The sequence below is a fragment of the Scomber japonicus genome, chromosome 1 (assembly GCF_027409825.1).
Source record: "Scomber japonicus isolate fScoJap1 chromosome 1, fScoJap1.pri, whole genome shotgun sequence".
Classification (NCBI taxonomy): Eukaryota; Metazoa; Chordata; class Actinopteri; order Scombriformes; family Scombridae; genus Scomber; species Scomber japonicus.
In genome coordinates this window covers 28,999,936-29,020,650 of record NC_070578.1, presented here as the reverse complement: position 1 = coordinate 29,020,650, position 20,715 = coordinate 28,999,936, and the positions used below count along the sequence as shown (strand labels likewise).

The following is a 20,715-nucleotide window of genomic DNA, read 5'->3' as shown; positions in this document are numbered from 1 at the left end:
TAATTATGGGGAAGTTAACTTTAACCACCTTCATGAACTGATGACCCATTAAATACAAAAAAAAAAAATCACAATTTATAGTGCCATAGGAAATTGCTAATGTTGAGTTACAGGCATTCACTCTAAACCGTGTGTATATTCACACATTACTTCAAGAAGTCGTTCATTCTTTATGCACTGACATTACATGTTTATTCCATTATGAGAAGAAACTAAGTCTAAATACTGCAGATAAGCTGGAGAGTCTGGAGTGCAAAGGTTGATGATATTAGTTAGATACATGAGGTTGTAAACCAAAACCATCTTCTTAAATCAATGTAATCTCCATATGCCCTGCAGGTTTGGTTGTAAGGGGAAGAATCAGGTGAAACTGAGGACAAACGTTGCATTCTCAATGAAGCTTGATCTCACTCCGTTTCTATCCAGCTCAGCACAGAACTCCTCATGTTCCTCATACCGTCTGTATGCGGTTGTGGTGAGTAAACAGGCACAGACAAATATATTAGACGCTCTCCTTGGTGTGGTTAAAGATCCCCTGCGGACATGTTTTAGAACATCTACTAGGAATAATAAATCATGTCTGACATGTTTTTCCACAAGAAATGTTCAGTTAACTTATTAAAAATCCTTATAAAGGACACGTTCTCCCTCTCCAACAACATCAAACTGAAGGAACAATAAAGACTATTTGATTGGAGCGATTCTTTCCTTCTTTTTTTTTATTTTTACACTGGGTAGTTGCATCAGTTGTAAGATGAATAGGTATAATTGTTAATTAGATGTAAACAGTAATATACATTTTATATAAGTCTGTCATCTCTTGGTTATTAGTGCCAATTATTTGTCCAGAGTTTTGAGTTTTTACAGGAGGTGACAGTTTTAGTTCTTTGATTTTTGTATTTTGGCAAATCAAGTGCTTCAGCTAAATAGTATCCTCTTTAAAATCTGTATCTTGCAGTTAATGAAAACTGCACAAACCCTTTCAAATGTGCTTTTAAACAAAACATGCCCCAGACTTTATTATATTCCATAATGGCCACACACAAAATAATAGGAACAACCTTTTATTGCTGAAGTTTGAATAAAATGTTTTAGACTTTGAACAGTATTGCAGTATTAACAGTATTTTTTTTAATACTATTTTTATCTTCTATATTTGCTGAGTAACTCTTCCCTCTGTAGAACCACACAGGTCATCTGAACATGGGTCATTACACAGCGCTGTGCCACAACACCTTGACCCGCACCTGGCACTGTTTTGACGACTCAGTGGTCAAAGAGATACAGGACAGTGTTGTACAGTCTCCAAACGCCTACATGCTGCTCTATAGCCGCAAGCCGCTCCACAAGCCAAAGATCCATGGACTCTGATTTCTCTGCATTTCCCATGAGTGTGAATCTGATCCTCATGGCAGCACCTGCATCAGCTGCAACAAATCTGATGTTTGTTTTCTGGTTGGCTTTATTTTTATGTTCTTGAAATAAATGAGATGATCTAGAAATGCCTAGTTTGTTATTATTACAACCAAATGTTTGCACCACTGAATGTTTGCCCAAAAATACCATGAAACAGTCATCCACACACAAACACTAGTTTGAAGCAGTTTTAATAAATAGTCGTATGAGTCATTAAGGTTAATATATTTGTTATATCTGAAACATTTTTTTAGAGCAATAAGAAATAAAATCAACATGTACAAGGAAATAAAAGTTTCTAATCTCATGCTAGGCAAGAAAACTGTACTCAGGAAGTAGAGAGCAACCTCAGAATTCTGGTCCATTCAAGAAAAATGGGAGTTTACTCTGTGCTTGCTCTCGTCAGTCGGTCAGTCAGGCAGGCAGTAAGTGTTGATGCTAACACACTCTTGAAAGAGAACAAGGTCAGTTTCTCACGACTTCATATTCTCCCGTGTCAGTACTGAACATAAGTAAAATTAATCTGATTAATCTTAATTTGGGCCTCTTTCCTGCTCTTTCAAATACCAGCCTTGTTGTTAAAAGCCAAGAAAAGATGTTGGTTATTTGTCCTCTAAATAGTTTTTGTGTTTGTATTGGAGATATAACGATGTCAATAATTAAGTGTGTTTAACAGAGAACAAATTCCACAACCGACTTTATAGAAGCAGGAGGCATCCGCAACGGCCGGACCAAGAAAGACGAACAAGATCTCAACGTCAGTATCATTTTAAAGCATTCGGAGTCGAGTATTAATGTATGCAGTTAAATGATTTTAAAAAAAGAACTTAAATCGATTGCATATTGTGTAAGTGCAAGAATGTGGCTAATATGAACAAGCAACAACCTCAATACCCACCTCCCTTTAGGAAATACAGAAAACTCACACTTACAGCCTCTTCTTTCTTATTAAAGATCATGTTTAACATTAGAAGGCTAAATTTAACCCTTAAAAACAACATGGTTCGTCTTCATGAATGTGGTGATACTATAATGGCTGCTACTTTCAAGAAAAAAAAGAAAAAAATTTGGTCACTTAACAGATTTACACCTTTCCCTCCATTATGTACATTTTGAATGTGCAACATTAGCATTGGTAGGTATGTACATGCCATCTAACTGTTAATCCCGGTGTATACATAGTACAAGAAAGCTGAGAATCACTTCTGCTATACGGCCATTCACGCTGAGCGCAACAGAAATGAGAGTGAAGAACATCTGAACCAGCTGTCAGCCCTACAACATAGCCATCAATGTAGCATCAGAGTGAAAGGAGCATCTGTTTAGTCTCTAGATGATCAGTAATATGAACAGACGGCATGTTTTAACAGCTATAAGGTCCTCTAGTAGCTGAAGCATTGCACAGTGTGCCTGCACCTCTCTCCCATCTGGGACAGGCGGGATCTCGCGGCCACTCGCCCGAGTACATCCTCGCGTGCACAAACACCCTCTAGTCAACCCGCAACTATGTGCACCAGGTCCTCAGAGCTGTAATCTTAAAAAGAAAAAAACAACCTCTAGGCTTGAGCATCACTGCTCTGGTGTAGTGTTTTCTCTTCAGGTCCTGCAGCTCCATCACAGGGAGGAGTAAAACAAGATGTAGGCTGCGGAGGACTTGACGGTGGAGGTGGAGATGTCGGACACCTCGTGGTCATCAAACTTGTACCAGCGCTGTTTGATGCTGTTCTTACAGTAGGCTGTGTAATGGCCACCATCTAAGCCCCCATAGTGGTTCTGGCAGTGGAGAAGAAGACAGTTAAAGCCATCTTGACAGCTAGATAATCATTACATTTAAAGTGTTACTTACTAAATTACTTATTGAAAAGGGGTGTTCGTCTGAATATGCATTCAAACTAACTCATTCTCATAAGCTGGTATGTAAAACCGTATTTTACAGGGACAGAGGTTTTCTCTGTTGTTGCATTTTCCTTTTCAACTTGCTGTCAAGTGGCTGAAAATATTATCTAAGAGGAGGAATCGTCTAAACTGCATTTAGAACAGTTTCAATATCAGTCTTATTTGAGTAGCTAGACAAAAAAAGTAATCATCCCTTTTTCATCTTTTTATGGACTCTCCAAACCAAATGACTGATAGCATTAAATAATATGTACAAGATATAACTACAGTGTTAAATATAAAATGCTTAATATTATGCCCCTCAGCAGATGTTAACATCACTTATAATTCTATTGTTTGTTTGCGACAAAGTTCACTTCATTTCTACTTACAGACACTCCATAGAGGTTGTATCTCTTCATGGTCTGCTTGGGTCCAATGACGTACTGGGCCAGATCCAGACTGTCTAGAGGAAAGTCGACATATGTCTGCAGCTTCTGCTTCCATCGGCCCTCATAGGAGAAGCTGCAGGAAACAATTTGAGAAAAGCGTTATCAAAATATTAACACCAAGATAATTTTTTTTAAAAAGAAAGAAAAAACATATCACAGATTTTTTCTAAATTCTTCTAATTAAAAATGTCTTAATCTTTTACAAGCAGTAGAAACAAGAACTATAAAAAGCAAACTAAATATCTCTACTGAATAAGATTGAAATACGCAGCATTGTTCTTTGTTGTTCATTGTTCTGTCTATCTATTAATAATTATTGATCACATGCACACAGGTATAAGCATCACCACGGACCGTTTCAGGTGCACGAGGACAATGGGAGGGACCTTCCAGATCTCCAGTTTCTTGGTGGAATCTCTGTGAGCTTTGCAGTGTCTGCAGAACACCTTGTTGTTATCTGTCAGCTTCTCCTCCTTGGAGAACAGCCTCAGACAATCCTGTGATACACAACAAAACAAAACAGTCATTTCAGTACTAAGAACAAACCTGTTCCATATGAAATAGCAAGTCAGGAGTTGATTAGGTGTATTTACTGCAAAGATGTAGTTAACTGAACATTGAATATAAATAACAAAATCTTAATAAATAATTTGACAGGATAGATAGATGACATGATTTTGTTTTAGAACTTAGCCACACTTCAGTGTTTCTGATGAGTTTAAAGTTTAATATATAAACTCCAGACACACGCTCTGATACATAAAATGTCTGTCTGACCTGCAGGGAGCACTTGCTGGTAGAGGCCAGAGGCAGCGACAGGTACATGAAGGTCTCAAAGGTTCTGGACTTGCGGTGGCAGGTCAGACACTGCACGGTGGACTTGAACTGCCCCTGGAACAGCGCTACAATGATGGACTCGTTCAGCAGCTTGTGTTTGTTCCAGGCCACGTCGGCCGCTGTCTGATCGTCCAGATGGTCGTTATCCTCTTCCTTGTACCGCTTCCTGTTATCCGCCTGACACCAGAAATGGAAAAACAACATGATTGCACACAGGATCAACTGCGGCTTAGGTGAAACCTGCCTTCATTATTATTATTCCACTAAAGCTCAATCACGGATGGCAGGTACAGATTATTCCAGTCGTAGGTAAAATATCTCACAAAATCCTGCAGTTACCGTTGAGTACAATAACTACAGGCTGAATTCCTCAGTGACAAACTTCATATTCAAAACCTACATAATGTCTTTCAGGGTCATTTGCATGCAGTTCAGCCATATCCAGTTCACTCTCGGAATGAAGGGCAGGAAGATATGAGAGGCAGGTTAACACTTGACGCTAATTACATTCTCATTAATTAGTCTGACTGAATAACCAATAAGCCTGGAGAGACAAAGTGGCTTGGGACGGGGCCAACCTGATGACAGACAGGTCTGAACATCACACAAAAGAGATGTGATGAAATGGAGAGTGTGTCATGAGAAATGCAGGTCATCAGTTGTTAAATGGCACCATATTTCTTACACTTGAGAGAGTAAATAGCTTGAAAAGTAAAATGGGGTAAATGCACTACTTTAAGTCAACCCCAGGTCATCATGGTTTTATATCTTCATTAACAGCTAAACAGTGGTCTGAGCTAAGACTGAATGTCTTTTTGATACTTCAGCATGTTAAAAATGGAAAAAAGTGTAAAATATCAAGCTATGAAATGGTCTTTTATACGTCTTTTTTTCTAATTTCTCTTGTCCTTTCCTCCATTCACATAAAAATGAAGCCAGTAAAGTCCGACGATACAGGCAATGGAGGCATGTCTTGGGTCTACATGCAGAGGTTCTGACGGAGCATCAGACCAGACAGATGCAGACATACCACACTCACACTGCTGCAGGAGTACCAAGGACACACATCTATTTACTTACTCTCTAATATGCCATCAAAATGAAACCCAGTGAAAAAAAAAGAAAGGACAATTATAAAAGACTATGTTTTTGTGATCAAAAGGCAAATGTGCAACAACATACAGGGGTAGTAGAAGGCCATAGCAAGCCGTGGTTGAAGGGAATAAATTACTTAACATTTATTTACTCAAAATTTCAGTCAGCGTGAGCTAATTTGGATCAAACTTTTTAAAGTTAAATAAATATATTCCATGCTGGTGGTAGTGTCCTAGTTCTTTGTCTTAGCATCCAATGTGAGTACTACCTTGTTGAGGTCCTCGTGGAGCCCATCCATGAGGAACAGCAGCAGCTCCTGAGAGTCTTGCTGGTCATAACCAGCAAACTGCTCATTGATCTTCCCTATGGTGATTTTGAAGTCCCGCGGACTGATGCACTTGTACAGACCAGCCCACAGGGCCTTCATGATCACACCAAACTCTTCTGCCACCTCTCCCTTATGGCCAAGGATGTTGGATCTGTCAGAAGAGAAGAACGGGAACAGAAATGTTAAATATCTTCCTCAGCTCCCCACATGTCTTGACAGTTGTTATCTCAGCCCTTACCTGTTGATGTCCTCCATGTAATAATTATTGTTGAAGTAATCAGCCATGGCAGGAGTGTTACACAGGCACTGCAAGATGGAGTTCATATAGCATGTGTTGCCGAGGTTACGAAGGCCAGTGAAGGATGCACCCAGACCTCCAAATGTAGGATTCAGGTTGCGGATTTTAGCAGCTGACGGTCGGGCAATCTCCACTTTAGAATAGACTTTAGGAGTGGCAGGTCTGGAGACATAAAAGATACAGAGAGAACACTGATTGGAGATGCCAGCAATTACACCCATAAATATGACTATGAAGTTAACAGCCTTCTGATACAGTGTTACAAGTTACAAAGGTATTATGTGTTATGGGACTACTGAAAAATATACAAGAGGTGTATTTTTCTGGTTTTGTAGGATAATATCAAATATTTTAAAAGGTATCTGAATATCAGAAAATATCTCTGTGTGCTTTACTTGGTCTCTCTGTTGATGGTGGGTATGACAGCAGCAGTGGTCGGGGCCGTAGCCTTCTTCTGGGCCTCCTCTCTCAGGTCCTGGCTAATATCAGGGGAGGAGTAGGAGCGTTTTAATTTGGATTGTTCCCGCTCTCGGTCGCGGTTGGGGTCTGGCTCAGCTGGTCGTGGCTGCTTCTGTTTGACTGTTGGCGGTGTAGAGGGTGGGGTCTGAGGAACAGTGACTTCAGGGGGGTACAGGTGGACGCGGTTTGTTGGGGAATGGTAATATCTGTAGGTCCCTGTCACGGTGTCAAGGAACTAGCCAAAATGAAGGAGAAATAAAGCATTAGGCTACAGACATAAATCAGGTACACAGAAATAATTATTTGACATAAATTAAATTTTCTCTATTGTGAGACATTTTCAATGAGTCCAACTAACTCAACTCTGTTACTATTTTAGAATCACTCATATTCAAACGTGTATGGTACCTTCATCCAACCGACTGGCAGGCCTGGCACACTCCGACCCATCTCCTCACTTCTTGCTCTGGTCAGGGGCTCCCTCTATAGAATAAAGACGCACACTGATTTCACTTAAAGGTTTACAGCAAAAATAATTACAAGGGATGTTTGTGCAAAAATAATTGGAAGAGCATAAAATGAGCTTAAAATCCTTAATTCATCAGATCTGATTACTGGGCTATACGTAGAGACATGTGCACTTGTGGTCTTGCTGTTTTGCATAAAATTTAAAAAAAGGTAAGATAGAAGAAGTTTCTTTTTATCTACAATTCAGGAACCCTAGAGTTTTGCCCCCGCAATAACCATTCATCCTTATTGTGTAATTTATGACCGACTTATCCAATAACATTAGATGTTTGTGTTATAGCTTGCATAAACACAAACTTATACACTTTCCTATGCACAGAGAGGTGAAATGAGTCATCGACCTGTAGCGGTGATCAACACTGAAAGATGAGGGGACTCACCTTTATTTCACTGACAGCATGGTTGGGCGCAGGCGAGTCCAGAGACATACTCTTTGAGGGTGTGTCAGAGTTCTGCTCTTTTCCCCTCCTTTCTTTCTCGTCCCACACCCTGTTCTCTTTGTCATCCTCTTCTTCTGCCTTCTGCCTCTCCAGTCTCTTTTTCTCCTGATGTCTTTTCTCCTCTTCTTCCTTCCTCCTCTTCTCACTTTCTTCCCTTTCCTTCAACTCCCTCTCCTTCCGTTCCTTCTCCCGCCTCTCCTCCTCTAGACGCCGCTCTTGGGTGCGTTTTTCCTGCTCTTGTCGCGCCTTCTCCATTACTGCCACTGCCTCAGAGTGTATCTGACTTTGTTCTTCTTTAGACAGAGAAGTGTTGGGGCCGAAGGCTGGTTTGCCTGAGCGGTTGGGGATAACTGGGCCGTTCTGGGTGGAGTCCTTGTCTGACCCATTCTGGCTGGGTTTCGGCTCATCTGACACTCGCACAGAGGGTTTCTTGGTACGGTCAAACTGTGACAAGACAACAAAGGGGAAAGATGATAGTGTGAGTGATGCTAAAAGCAATTAAATGTGTTTGTCTTCTTCTATGGTTTTAAAGTACAGTACCTGTGGGTAGGCCTTGGCTGTGGCAGCTGGCTCTACCACAGGTCGCTTTTTATTTAGGTCCAGCCCAGAGTTTGTGGAGCCTGAGACAGGGGAATCAACATTGTCCGGTAATCTGTCAGTACCCACAGACATTGTAGGTGTGGGGACTTCCGCTGGAGCAACTCCGTTCACCAGTGGAGGAGCTGAGAGCTCCTGCAGTTCAGGTTTAACCTCAGGCTCTGGTGGAGGTGGGCTTGGAGGCTTTGGCTCCTCAAGGGATGGGTAACTGAAGTTTACTGATGAAAAAAAATAGAGAGAAAAAAATTCCAGTTACATGAGATCAGTAACACAAGATTAATGTGCATTTTTAAAATTATATTCTTATTTATTTTTGACCATATCTCACTGTTATATATATAAGCCTTTACACTGAAAATACTGGAAATAAAAGAAAGAGCTGGAACACAATGATCGTGATGTGCAATATATAGCTGACCTTGGAACATTTATTTTAAGACCCACTTCAGGTGAGCTGCTACTATGAGCTTTACAAACTGGTGTGTGTATTTGTGTTTGAAGTAAAAAAAATAAATAAAAAAAGCATGTGTTTGTGGTGTATATGACATCTGAGTAAACAAAATTTAACCCATTTGATTTAACTCATTTAGATTTTTATCATTTAAAATAAAATATCAGCAGCTGCATCAATCCTAACCCTAACCCACTAGCAAAAGAAAAAAAGAATGCCCTGTGCTCAATGAAGACAGAGTGCCAAAGCTAGAGACAAATGCTGCACTGGTTATACTCACACTGAGGGAGGGTGCTGGCTATGTTTTGTCTAGGTGGCCGAACTTTAGCGTTGGTTGTGTACATGGGGTAAAACAGGAGCCAGTTCTCGTAGCCCCCCTCCAGCACCATTGGCTCACTACGCAGGATGGTGATGCTGTCCCACTGTGGAGTGTGAAAACACAATGACTCACCAGAAAAATCAGCTGTTATTTATGCATGTTTACATGACGAGTCACACATGACCACACACACACACATACACACAGTTACCTTAAACAGGGCATCTTTGAGGCTCTGCAAGGTGGTGCCCAGTGTAAGGTCAGTAACAGAACTAAACCAGTCTAGCAGGACTATATAATCCACCAATCCCCGCTGCCTCCACTGCTCTTTGGATGCTTCTGGCAGCTTTGCCTCAATTTGATTCACAGTGATTCTGTAAAAAAAAAAAAAAAAAGTGAACCCAAATAAGGAGGTCAAATATTCCATTAATTGTTGATCACACAAACATAGGAAACAGAAAAAGCAGTTAACAAAAGGAGCCACAATTACTAATATAAGCACTGCCAAAGACATGTAGATACACTTTAAAAAAACAACAACCTAAAATACAACAATTTTGGAGTCTTCAAAACTGCTTTCTCCTCTTCCTTACCCTGGGCTGATAGCCTCCTCAGGCACGCTGATGCAGGTCTGAGCTGGGACCTGAATGTGAGACTCCTCAAAGTCTGTGCGGCTTCGCGCATCCATTACAATCATTGTAATCGTCTGGTCCTTCATCATATTGAAAAGTTTCTCAGCTGTGATGCCACCAGGCTGTACCGCTGCTATAAGATGAATTCATTCAATCAGCACATGGAATAAAATGTATATAATTCACACTTAACATACTAGCAGGTTTCTTGATTGACAACAATGATCAAAGAACTACACACTTATTATACTTATTTTGCTTTTCTGCTTACCTTTTGAAGTTGCATTCTTAAGCTCATTCTGCTCTCCTTTTACCTGATAGACAGAAATAAAAACCTTATTAAAATGTTGATCTGACCAGTTCTAATGACCTGAGTCTCTTCTTACATTAAGTAACCTCAAATGATAAGAGCTTTACATAATCAGTCTATTATCTATTGGGTGAGGCATTCAGAGATGAGATTTTGATCAGTTAAGATTATTAGTTAACTAGTGTTACTATGGCTTCACTCACTTGCATCTCTTCCTCGCATTTCAGTTCCTCCCAGCGAGGCGAGGTGGATGCGAGAAAGCGATGCAAGGATGAGAGAATTTAATTCATCAAATGGGACATCCTTAATCAAGCATCATTTTGAGGAGACTAGTGTTCATTTTGTCAGCTTTTTTTAAAATTTAGTCTCAGTGTTTGTCAAAAGTCTTTGTTAGTTTTTAATCATATTTAGTCAACCTCATCCTGTTTTAAGTCAACTTTAAGTTGAATAAAAGTCTAGACATTTTTTTCAACTATTTCAGTATAATTTTTGTCAATATAAACTGTTAACATCTTTTGCAGTCATCAGATAATATTCAACATAGACTACTCAAAACCAACTTTTTTTGTCATTTCAGTCAAATTTACTTCACATAAGATGTTATCTTGTCATTATCTGATGAAAAACACTAGTCGAATGATTCAGAATGCAGCTTTGCATACAGAGCCTGGTTTGATGGTATCAATTTCAGGAATACATCCAGACATGGAACATGTACTGATTTGCATATTTATACTGAAGCAACACAATGCAACAACTGGGCCCTGGTACTCTCTTTAAAACCATTATACAACACTGAGAGAATCACAGATAATACAATATTTTGAAACCTATTTTTTGGTTGCTCAAAATACAAATTTACATTTCTGTTCTGGACAACAGAAATAAAACTAGCTAGTCACATAAAATTAAAAAGAATACTACGCTCACCATTTAAAAGCTGCTTCCATTTAAAAACATGAAATTAAAAGATATAAGGTCAGTGATAAGAAAAAAGGCTGCCTTGTGGACTTAATGACACAAGGTGTAACTACGGTTACTGTGACTGTGCTCTGAGCACTTTCAACACGTGGGTGACATAAACTCAACAGTACACCTGAACGCTTCCAGTGTAGACACACCAATGGAGCACTTGCTGCTCTGCTAACGTGATGCTCAGGCTACGCTAACTGTGAGGCTATAATATTTTGACTCCTCTTTTTTTATCAATGAAAATAAAGAAAAAATGTGTTAGTTTTTTATTTTTTAAGCTATATTTTAGTCTACAACAATACTGCATGCTGGTACAGTCACAGTTAGTGTGGTGCTGTGTGTTAGACATTGGTGCTGTGTCGTCATTATCTCGTCTTAGTCATGGAAAAAAAGGTTGATGATGAAGATATTTAGTCGTAGTTTCCAGTAAGGAAGTTAACATTATAGGAGATGGTAAGAACTCAGCACCTCAACTATGTAGAAATGCGCTATCAATATGAAGAATTTATTCACAGTTTAAACTCTTAAGTATAAAGCTGGTTTTGTGAACTCATGGCATTCAAAGTTGGCCCCTCTTCCCAAGTGAGCCGAGAAAGAGAGAGAGAGGTGGTTGAGCAAGCTAAAGAGTCAATGAGGAGAACAAGCAGCGCTGGCAAGAGCAACCTATGAATCAGATAAATATGTTATTTTCTGATTGCTTCACACCCACGCTTCCGCACAACCCTGCGGGAAGTTGCTGCATTGCTGGATTTTGTGTGAATGCAAAGCTTCATCCTGTCCTCTGTGGCCTCTATGTGTGTGTGTGTGTGTAGCTCAGACCCGCCCTCAATCAAGCAGACACACAGACCTGCAGCTCTTTATACATCCACAACACAGAGACGGAGAGCAGAGTGGAGCAGAGGTGAGAGACAGTGATGTAACCGGGTCTCGACCTCACACCCTGAATGATGTTATTAGCTGCCCAAAGGTTGGCGCCCAGAAGTGTCGTGACCAGAGCAACATCATTTTTGTTTGTTTAAGGAAAATCTTGCAGAGTATACTTTTAAACTTAAAATCACAAGAACAGCATGACTGTCAGATCTGTTAGATTAGTTGAACAATCATTGAAAAAATTGGATCTCTCCTCACTCCTTTGAGCAGCAGTCAATGCATTGGAAGATCCTTGATGATGGTGGAGGGGGGACGATTTCTGGGTTACATCCAGATGCAAGGAAGCGTGAATTACTTAATGAAGAACACCTGATAATACTGACATAATATAGAAACACATTTCCTAAAATTGAGGAATTCAGCTAAAACCTAACCATGTGTAATTCCATTTATATGTGTTTGACTGGAAAGAGAAAAGAAGGTTTGAATAATATGATTGTCTTTTATAATAGAAAGACACACAAATTGGGTTTTTAAAAAGCCTTAACATCCACGCAGAAAACCTCACTATCATACTCAGGTAAGGTCTTTAGTAAAGGTGACCAAATGTTTGATTGCATTTACATAATCGTGCCTGCGATAATTGACATTTAAATGAATTGCCTTGTTCACAAAACCTCAGCATGATAATCACTGCACTTGGTTTAGGCTTAGTTCAACCACCCACACAGGTATGCATGTTGTGACAACCCCTCCCACTCTGCTGGTGGCTCCTTTTATGTGATTTGCATGTGTTTTTCCTGTTCGTGTGTAGGAGGAAGTCAGAGTGGCAGAGGTGTGGCAGGAGGATGAAGCGCATCTGAATCAGCTCCTCCTGATTGCTCTGGAAGAGTGGCCGCTCGCAGCTAGCCGGGTTTTGTTTTGCTGTATTTAAGATTCTGTGTTTTTTTCCACCTTACCCCTTGCATACATTACACTTTCTCACATCCACGCACTCACTAAACCACTGATACTACTGATCTACTATGGGTAGCTGATATTCCGCAGTAAATCTGTGTGTAGTTTACTTTTTGTTATGGAAATTAGTTTTACTTGAATCCCTAGTTATTTGTGTGCCACCTGCGGTTAAGTTTTACATCCAAATGAAATGAGAGAATATTCATAGTTTGACATCTGTACCTTTTTGCTGTCCTTCTTGTTGGCTGATGACGCTTTGGGAGAGCCTCGACCACCATCTTTCTCACTCATTTCATCCCTTCTTTTCTTCTCCTCTTGTCTCTCCTTCTCCTCCAGCTTTTTTCGAACCTCAACTTCTTCATACCTGTTAGATTATAAATATAAATATTAAAAGATTAGCTGAATAAAACAGAAACAAACTAATCACATACTTGTGTTCTGATCTCTTCTTTTCATGGATTTCAAGGACTGTGTATAATCCAAGTTAACAAAAGTGTCTAACCTGAGTTTAAGGCTTTCGGAGAGTTTCTCTGCTTCTTCAATGGCCCTCTTAAAGCTGGTTGTCCCCAGCATGGTCATGTAATACTCCTTTGAACATGAGAATATAAAATAATTTAAGCACAAAAACAGATTTCAATTCTTGATACATTTCCACTGGTCAAGAAGTCTTACATAAGAAGCACTGCACTGTAACAAATGCACAAAAAAGACATTTAATGATTGACAGTCACTATACCGGTTGCTGCTTGAAGTCTTGTTTTTTCTTGATGAGGTCATATACTGTTAAATACTTCATGTACAGTACATAAGCTTTCTCCTCATCTCTGTCCAGACGACACTCCTCTGCCGCCTTGAATATTTTACAGGCACTCTGAACATAGCTGCAACACAGAAAATGAGAAAAAACATTTTCACAGTATTATATATGTACTCTTCAGGTCTTTTGACACTGGTGTTACATAATAACTATGTTAAATTGGACTGTTACCAGTAAAAACGACAGGCTCACAATTTTTCAAGTCTGTCTTACAACAATCGTCAGATGCCCAAATTAGGATTTAAATAGGTTTCTCTTGTTCCTCCTGTTCGTACGGATCATTAGAAGATCCCTTCATAATGCACTTAATATGTGATGGAGAGCCTTTAAAAGTTTATCTGAAGCCAATATGAAGCTTTAGTCATCAAAATTAGTCAATTAATGTATATAAATATATTTTAATGATAGTCTTTTTAGTGCCAAAATCGCTCTCTTTGTTCCAATACTCCACAACAGCACAAAGAGGGAATTTGATGCTAAAAAGATTTTAAATGTAGCAGATATTCACTTGATATGACTAACTCAGACTGCTGAAGACTTTTAAATGCATTTATGCACAAAATGATGGTATGGACACTGTAGATTTTGGCCTCCATCACATATATCTAAAGCACATTTGAAGGGGATTGAAGAGGAACACCTCTTCTAAGCACTCATATGGACACCTGAATGTTGTTTTAAGACAGGCTTTAATAATTGTGAACCTATCCATCAAACATACCTTCTGGTGCTGATCTTGTCCGGCTTGATTTCAGCCTTCTTGTTCAGCTCCCCCAGAGATGTGGACAGATACAGCTCCTTCACCTCGGTGGACACTGCAGGCATCTTGGCGGGTGTGTGTTGGGTCAGAGCTCACAGGCAGGCAACCATTCAGTGCTGTTGACCCAGCCTGGACATCTCTGGAAAAAAATGTTTGTGACAGCAAAACAAAGTAAGCACACATGCTGCTGCTGTTGCTGCTGCTCCCAAAAACATCGAGCTATGTGTTGAAGCTAACTCACCTTTCACTATTAGCTTTAAAGTGTCGACGAAAGGAAACAAAAAACAATATTTTAACTAACCAATAACGCATTTAAAGTGGCCAAAATTAGGATAGGTTAACGTGAAATCATGACATGTCGATAAGAAGTCACCTGTCAGCTACCAGAGACATAAACAACAACACTGACCACAAGTAGTTTCCTGGCTAATGTTAGCAGGCGACTATCTGCGTGGACAAGGTGCTGCTCAGCTAACAAATACAAACAAATAAAACACGACATTATACAGGAAGGGAAAAAAATCACAAACCAAAGCACTACTTTCACAATAACACCACGTCGCTAATTAAATATTAATTTAGCTTTGTTAGTGCTCGAGTTAGCCAGCTAGCTGTGAGCTCACGCAGTTTAAAGCAGAGCTAATGTGAGCTATTTTAACAACAGTACAGGTAATCATCGATGTTCTGGTATTTTCTAGAGATAATGAAGACTCGTATTTGCTGGCTGGTTTGTTTGATAAGCTCTCGCTGATGTGAAGAATTACCTTTTTTTGATGCGTTGCTTACACTTTAGCTACTTTTTTGACAGCTGATCCCTGATTCCTTGTTCCTCTTCTTCCTCCTCTTTTTCTTCGTCTTCTTCGCTGTGTTTTTGCGGGAGCTACTACCCTTAATGTCACATTACTGCCACCTCCTGGAGATCACTGTCTACTTCATGCTGTCCTGCACAGGGGCGGATTTAGAGAGATTTGGGGGGCCTCAGGCAAACTCTGTGTGTGTGAGAAGAACCAACCTTTGAATTAATTAATTTTGTTGTATTACTCATCCTGGCCACCACCACTTCTAACTACTTCGATAGGGGCGATACAGGACAGTTCAGTCACACACTACAAGACTGAAAAACAGCTTATTCCCCTAAGCTGTTAAACTAATGAACATACATCTAAAGAGCCTAAAACATTTACATTACTGTTTTTCCCTGCATGCTATCGTCACATGTTGTATGTGTAGAATATCTCAGATTCTTGACATTGTTCATTTGCATTCCTGCAATGTGTAGAGTTCAAATAGTTATGGCTACTATGTCTTTGCACTCCTGCACCACTGAGTTGTCCTCCTGATTCCTATATTGTTATGCTTGCTTGTTTGTTTGTTTGTTTTGTTAGATTACATATCTTGGTATGGCTAGATGTCTATTTAAGATAAGAAGATGTAATTTATCCCTGAAGGGAAGTTTATGTAACAGAACGTTTATCTCAAGACATGCTTGAGACACATTTGTATCTTCCCGTTAATTTGTTCTCTGTACCATGCATAAGAGAGAGAGCATACAGAGAGCTTTTGGAATCAAATTGTGCCCCAGCTAAAACCCAACCTATACTGAACAGTTTAGGCAAATACCAATAAAGATAAACTTCATTAGGGCTCTCTGGTGGACAAACTATGTAATGGTGACACTGTTTCCAATTCACTCCAGACATATTTTTTAGCATGTCTGGACGACAAATTCCTACATATTCCAATATGGTATACCTTTAATAAACTGAATTCAACAAGATATATGGACCTGGCTAATTTATTTGTCAGGCGGTATTGGATGATTCTTGTTTTTTTTTAAGATGATATGAGGTAGTCAAGTCACTTTAAAAACAGCAAATGTTGACCAAAGTTCATTAAGAGACTGAACACAGACATAGTTATGAGAATCAAGGGGAGAAACAATAAAAGCATTGAATAAAATTAATAAAATGGGATTAAATCCTAAAAAAACATAAATAAGTGAGTGTGATTATCTCCACCGTCTTCATGACTAATAAAATGCCTAAGGAAAGAGATTGGTCTTAAAGATGTGTTTTAAAAAATATCAACTGAGGGAGATGATCTAATAATAGGAGCCAACAATTGAAAATGTCCGATCATCTCTGGAGTTTATCTGAGAGCGCTGAATGGTGAGCAGTGATTGGTCAGCAGATCTGATGGGTCTGGCGGTAGAACAGATAAGCCAGTGCCAGTCCATGAGTGCTTTAAAACAAATAAAACAGTCTTAAAATCAATTTTGTATTTGACTGATAGTAACCAGTGAAGAGAGGCAGTACAGAGTTGACAGGGTCTCTCTTTTTGGTACCAGTGAGAAGTCACACTGTTGTGTTTTAGAGAAAGCTCACTGGCAACAGGAAATAATCAATGTGGGAATTGTTAGAACTAAGTGACCTAAGAGAGATCAAGATTAAGATATCCAAAAGGAATTTTTGAGGCTCTAACTTCCCCTTTTCTACAAGCCAACTACTGCATTACTCAGCTCAAATTTCTTTGAGCAGCTGCATTGCTGTTGTTCTGCGGCTGATGATGACCTTTGGTCTACTTGTATTAGAGTGAGTGTGAAAAGGTTGCTCCTCTCCATTTTCGCTAAGCCCTAGTTAGCCCAACATTAATGGTGTTAATCACTAATTTCAGTCTACTGTTCCTGTTGGTTTCAGTCATGTTGCACAGTTGGAATACAGGTTTCAGTTCATTTGAATATTTTGTATTTAGCAATGTTAGGTTTTGTTGGAGGGCACAGTAGGGCAGATTGTATTAGGGCCAACATGTGCCCATCATGAGCTGCACTCAGTAGTGAATCACCAGGCTCTGTCATGTTGAGGTAGGAAGTATGTATAATTTGGTTCACTTGTAAATTTTATGTCAATGTTGTTTATGATCTGAAAGCAGGATATGAGTCTAGCTCACCCTGTGGTAACCTGAGATGCTATGTTCCAATTATGTGTGGTGGAGAATGTAAAAGGCCAATCACTGGTCTATTGAGGGGAATAGAGAAGAGATCAGCTTACTGTGAGGCTGCAGATTTTATTGTTTGTTGCTATGGTTCTTTTTTTGTTTATATATTTGTTAATAAATGTCACTTTCTGTGCACATACTCTGGCCTGCCCACTTGCTTTTTTGCAACATCCCTGTAAACGTTTCCAGTGCCCAGATACCATCCTCTGGCCTTAAAATGGGGTGGCTGCACAAGACTGAGCCAAAAGAAAAGTGAAACATTCATTTTCAAGAGAGAAATCAGCACTAAGTTTGGTGATTTAGAACTTATGCTCAGTCAGATCATGATTTGTCTACTGAATGTGTCATATATAGTACAGTGGCACTAGTAATTACACTGTCCAGATGATCTATGTTAAGAAAAAGTAAAGATGTTGCTTTATTTAAGATATTTTAGGTAGTATTCTAGAAAGGACTATTTTACAAACTGCAGTAAGACTGGGTTGGTTTGTCATGTGGTCTTTCAGACTAAAAAACCTCCAGGCTCCTGTCAGACATGTAATGGGCAGTTATCTTCATACTAGAAAGGACTATTTTACAAACTGCAGTGAGACTGGGTTGGTTTGTCATGTGGTCTTTCAGACTAAAAAACCTCCAGGCTCCTGTCAGACATGTAAGTGGCAGTTATCTTCATACAAATTGTTTTAATTATCAAATATTAGCAAAGTAAATGTGTGTTTTATGTTTTTTCTGTGGTTTTCAGTAGATACTATCCTCTGGCCTTAATATGGGGTGGCTGCACAAGAGTGAGCCAAAAGAAAAGTCAAACATTCATTTTCAAAAAAGAAATCAGCACTAAGTTTGGTGATATAGAACTTATGCTCAGTCAGAGCATAGTCAATTATGGTTAAAATAAGGTTAAATGAATTTTCACTCATTTAACAATCAGATATTTAAAATCTGTTTTTACAGAATGTGTTTACCATCCTATTTAACTCATTAGTGTACTCTTAATTCAGTATTTACACCTTCCAATTCTATGGAAAACACATTGAAGAAAACTACAAAACCGCGCCACGCAGCTTGATACAAGTCAACACCACAGTTGTAGTTCTTCTGGGTTGTAAAGTAGGGTTGTAAAACAGGGTTTTAAAATGATTTGTCTACTGAATATATCATATATAGTACAGTGTCACTAGTAATTACACTGTCCAGATGATCTATGTTAAGAAAAAGTAAAGATGTTGCTTTATTTAAGATATTTTAGGTAGTATTGTAGAAAGGACTATTTTACAAACTGCGGTGAGACTGGGTTGGTTTGTCATGCAGTCTTTTAGATTGAAAAACCTCCAGGCTCCTATCAGACATGTAAGGGACAGTTATCTTCATGCAAATTGTTTTAATTAGCAAATATTAGCAATCACTGCAAGGGTCTTACAAAATGACCTCCAGAAGGCTACTGGTGTGCATGTTTCTGACCAAACTGTTTTCACAGACAAAAACTTGAAAGTCACATGACATATGCAGTCCTATAGGAAAAAAGGGGTCAGCTCTATGTTCCCACAGCCCGATGTTCCTACATTTCTAACTTTCTTTTCAAAATTAGGCCCTATGTTCCCACATATCTTAATAGAATCATTGATTCTATGTCTGTCATCTTGTCTGTCCCCTCTTGTCCTCTCTAAACCCCAGAAGTAGTTAATAGGACTGTCAAAACTGAAAATAACAACCACCAACTCTGGCTTGAGGGAACTCAGTTTCTAGTGAAGTTGAGTGGTGGGTTACCTGTCGGATGGCCACTTTGACAGTTTGGAGTACTTGCCTCTAATGTCCAATGGTGTGCTGTGTACGTGTACAAGAGGTAGTGCAAAATGATGATGGTATCACATTATGATCTAAGACAATTTTTGTTATTTTTCTCTTTTAAGATTATGTTTTTTGGGCATTTTTGTGCCAAACACAAACCCCAGGAAATAACTTGGGTGTAATATGGGTGGAGTCCCTTTGAAATACTCTTTCCACGACCGGCTAACACAGGCATTGGACCAGCACCAAGACATCCACCATCCACAGAACTGTGTGAAAGTGACATGCTCTAAACCTCTCTTCTGCTCTGGGATCTTCATTCATTGGCTGATGTGAATCTATGTAGTTCCCTCAGCAACCTTTACCGCTGTGTGAGTGGTGGGGATAACTTGAAATGGCCCTGTCCACCTCTTCTGCTGCTTGCTTTTCCTTCTTAAGTCTTTTACCATGATCCAGTCACCGGGTTTCAGGTTGTGGAGGGGTCCTGTTGCTCGAGCTGGGAGAGCCACTTTGACCTGCTTGTAGATATCACATAGAACATCCCAATATACATCAATACAGCTTGCAGGATAATCACTCTACTCACCAGAACACACACACAAAAGGTGAGGCATCGCATCGTTGACCAATATAGCGTAAGGTGTGAACCTAGTGGCACCCATTTCACAGGATGGGGTGCTCTCCTAAAACATGTATCCTACTGACTGTAACAGTATTGATCATAATCAATCCCTCTTTTATGGTGAGAAATCCAGACAGTTAAACAACAAATCAATGACTGAAATTCTTCCATTAAAGCAACACCCTTACATACTTCATATTTGCACCACAGACCTTAAAGTCACAAGCCTGTAAAATAGTATAAAAGCAACAACTACACATCATGTTCCTTTTTTTTCACCTTCATTCACAGGGCTGCCTGATCAGTCAAACGAAGTGGTCAGATCTCTCTTTCTATAAAAAATTATCTCAGACTGGTTTGAATAATCAAGCCTGCAGTTTTCTTTGTCATAGTCGAATCTCACGTTGAAATTTCACATTCAAGTTCAGCTTATTTGAATAAAAGCAACAAAGTTTGATCCAGCATGGAGCACTTTGACTTTGATGTCACAAGGCAGCATTTGAGCTTCAATTGCACAATTATGGTTAAACCTGCTTTCATCATGCTTGGACTCTCAGATGTAAAGGCACACGTGGAGCACAATAGTCAGACTGTGCTCCACTCCGTGTCACATAACACTTATTCCTGTGCATTGTGCGCCACACACACACTTGCTATTACTGTAGTCATTGCCGTCTACCAGTCTCTCAGCCTTTAGTGGGATCAAAAGATCTTTGTGGGCTTAAGCTTGACTGTGATTCAGAAGACTAAACTAAACCAAGATGCAGTCCATGTTTTAATATATGATTTGTTTAATAACAAATTTGGACTTTGGAAAGGAACGCTGTGTAATATAATGATTCATATCTACTGACTGTAACAAGTTACATTCTTTCTGACATTGAAATACTTTTGGTGTTTG

General features: G+C 39.4%; 1 protein-coding gene across 2 annotated transcripts; it reads right to left on the bottom strand.

Annotated features, from left to right (window-relative positions):
* Positions 1-1,589: 1,589 nt before the first annotated feature.
* usp8 (ubiquitin specific peptidase 8) lies at positions 1,590-14,548 on the bottom strand. Of its 2 annotated transcripts, none has more exons than XM_053324471.1 (18): positions 14,375-14,548; positions 13,573-13,717; positions 13,339-13,424; positions 13,059-13,200; positions 9,999-10,041; positions 9,689-9,860; positions 9,307-9,469; positions 9,057-9,198; positions 8,269-8,543; positions 7,669-8,172; positions 7,169-7,243; positions 6,697-6,995; positions 6,242-6,463; positions 5,944-6,154; positions 4,521-4,757; positions 4,098-4,240; positions 3,684-3,816; positions 1,590-3,189 (listed from the first exon to the last, which is right to left on the bottom strand). In XM_053324471.1, exons 1-18 carry the CDS (start codon positions 14,476-14,478, stop codon positions 3,031-3,033), a joined length of 3,255 nt encoding a protein of 1,084 aa, XP_053180446.1. In that variant the 5' UTR covers positions 14,479-14,548; the 3' UTR covers positions 1,590-3,030. The 2 variants fall into 2 exon arrangements, with proteins under 2 accessions (XP_053180446.1, XP_053180454.1); XM_053324479.1 differs by having other exon boundaries at positions 9,689-9,857.
* Between the last annotated feature and the right edge of the window lie 6,167 nt (positions 14,549-20,715).

Excerpts from the sequence above, each read along its gene's own strand:
- usp8 (XM_053324471.1), bottom strand. The coding sequence starts at position 14,478 with ATGCCTGCAGTGTCCACCGAGGTGAAGGAGCTGTATCTGTCCACATCT. Across the intron at positions 9,861-9,998 it reads TAAGAATGCAACTTCAAAAG|CAGCGGTACAGCCTGGTGGC; the intron begins GTAAGCAGAAAA and ends TTCATCTTATAG. Across the intron at positions 6,464-6,696 it reads ACCATCAACAGAGAGACCAA|ACCTGCCACTCCTAAAGTCT; the intron begins GTAAAGCACACA and ends TTATGTCTCCAG.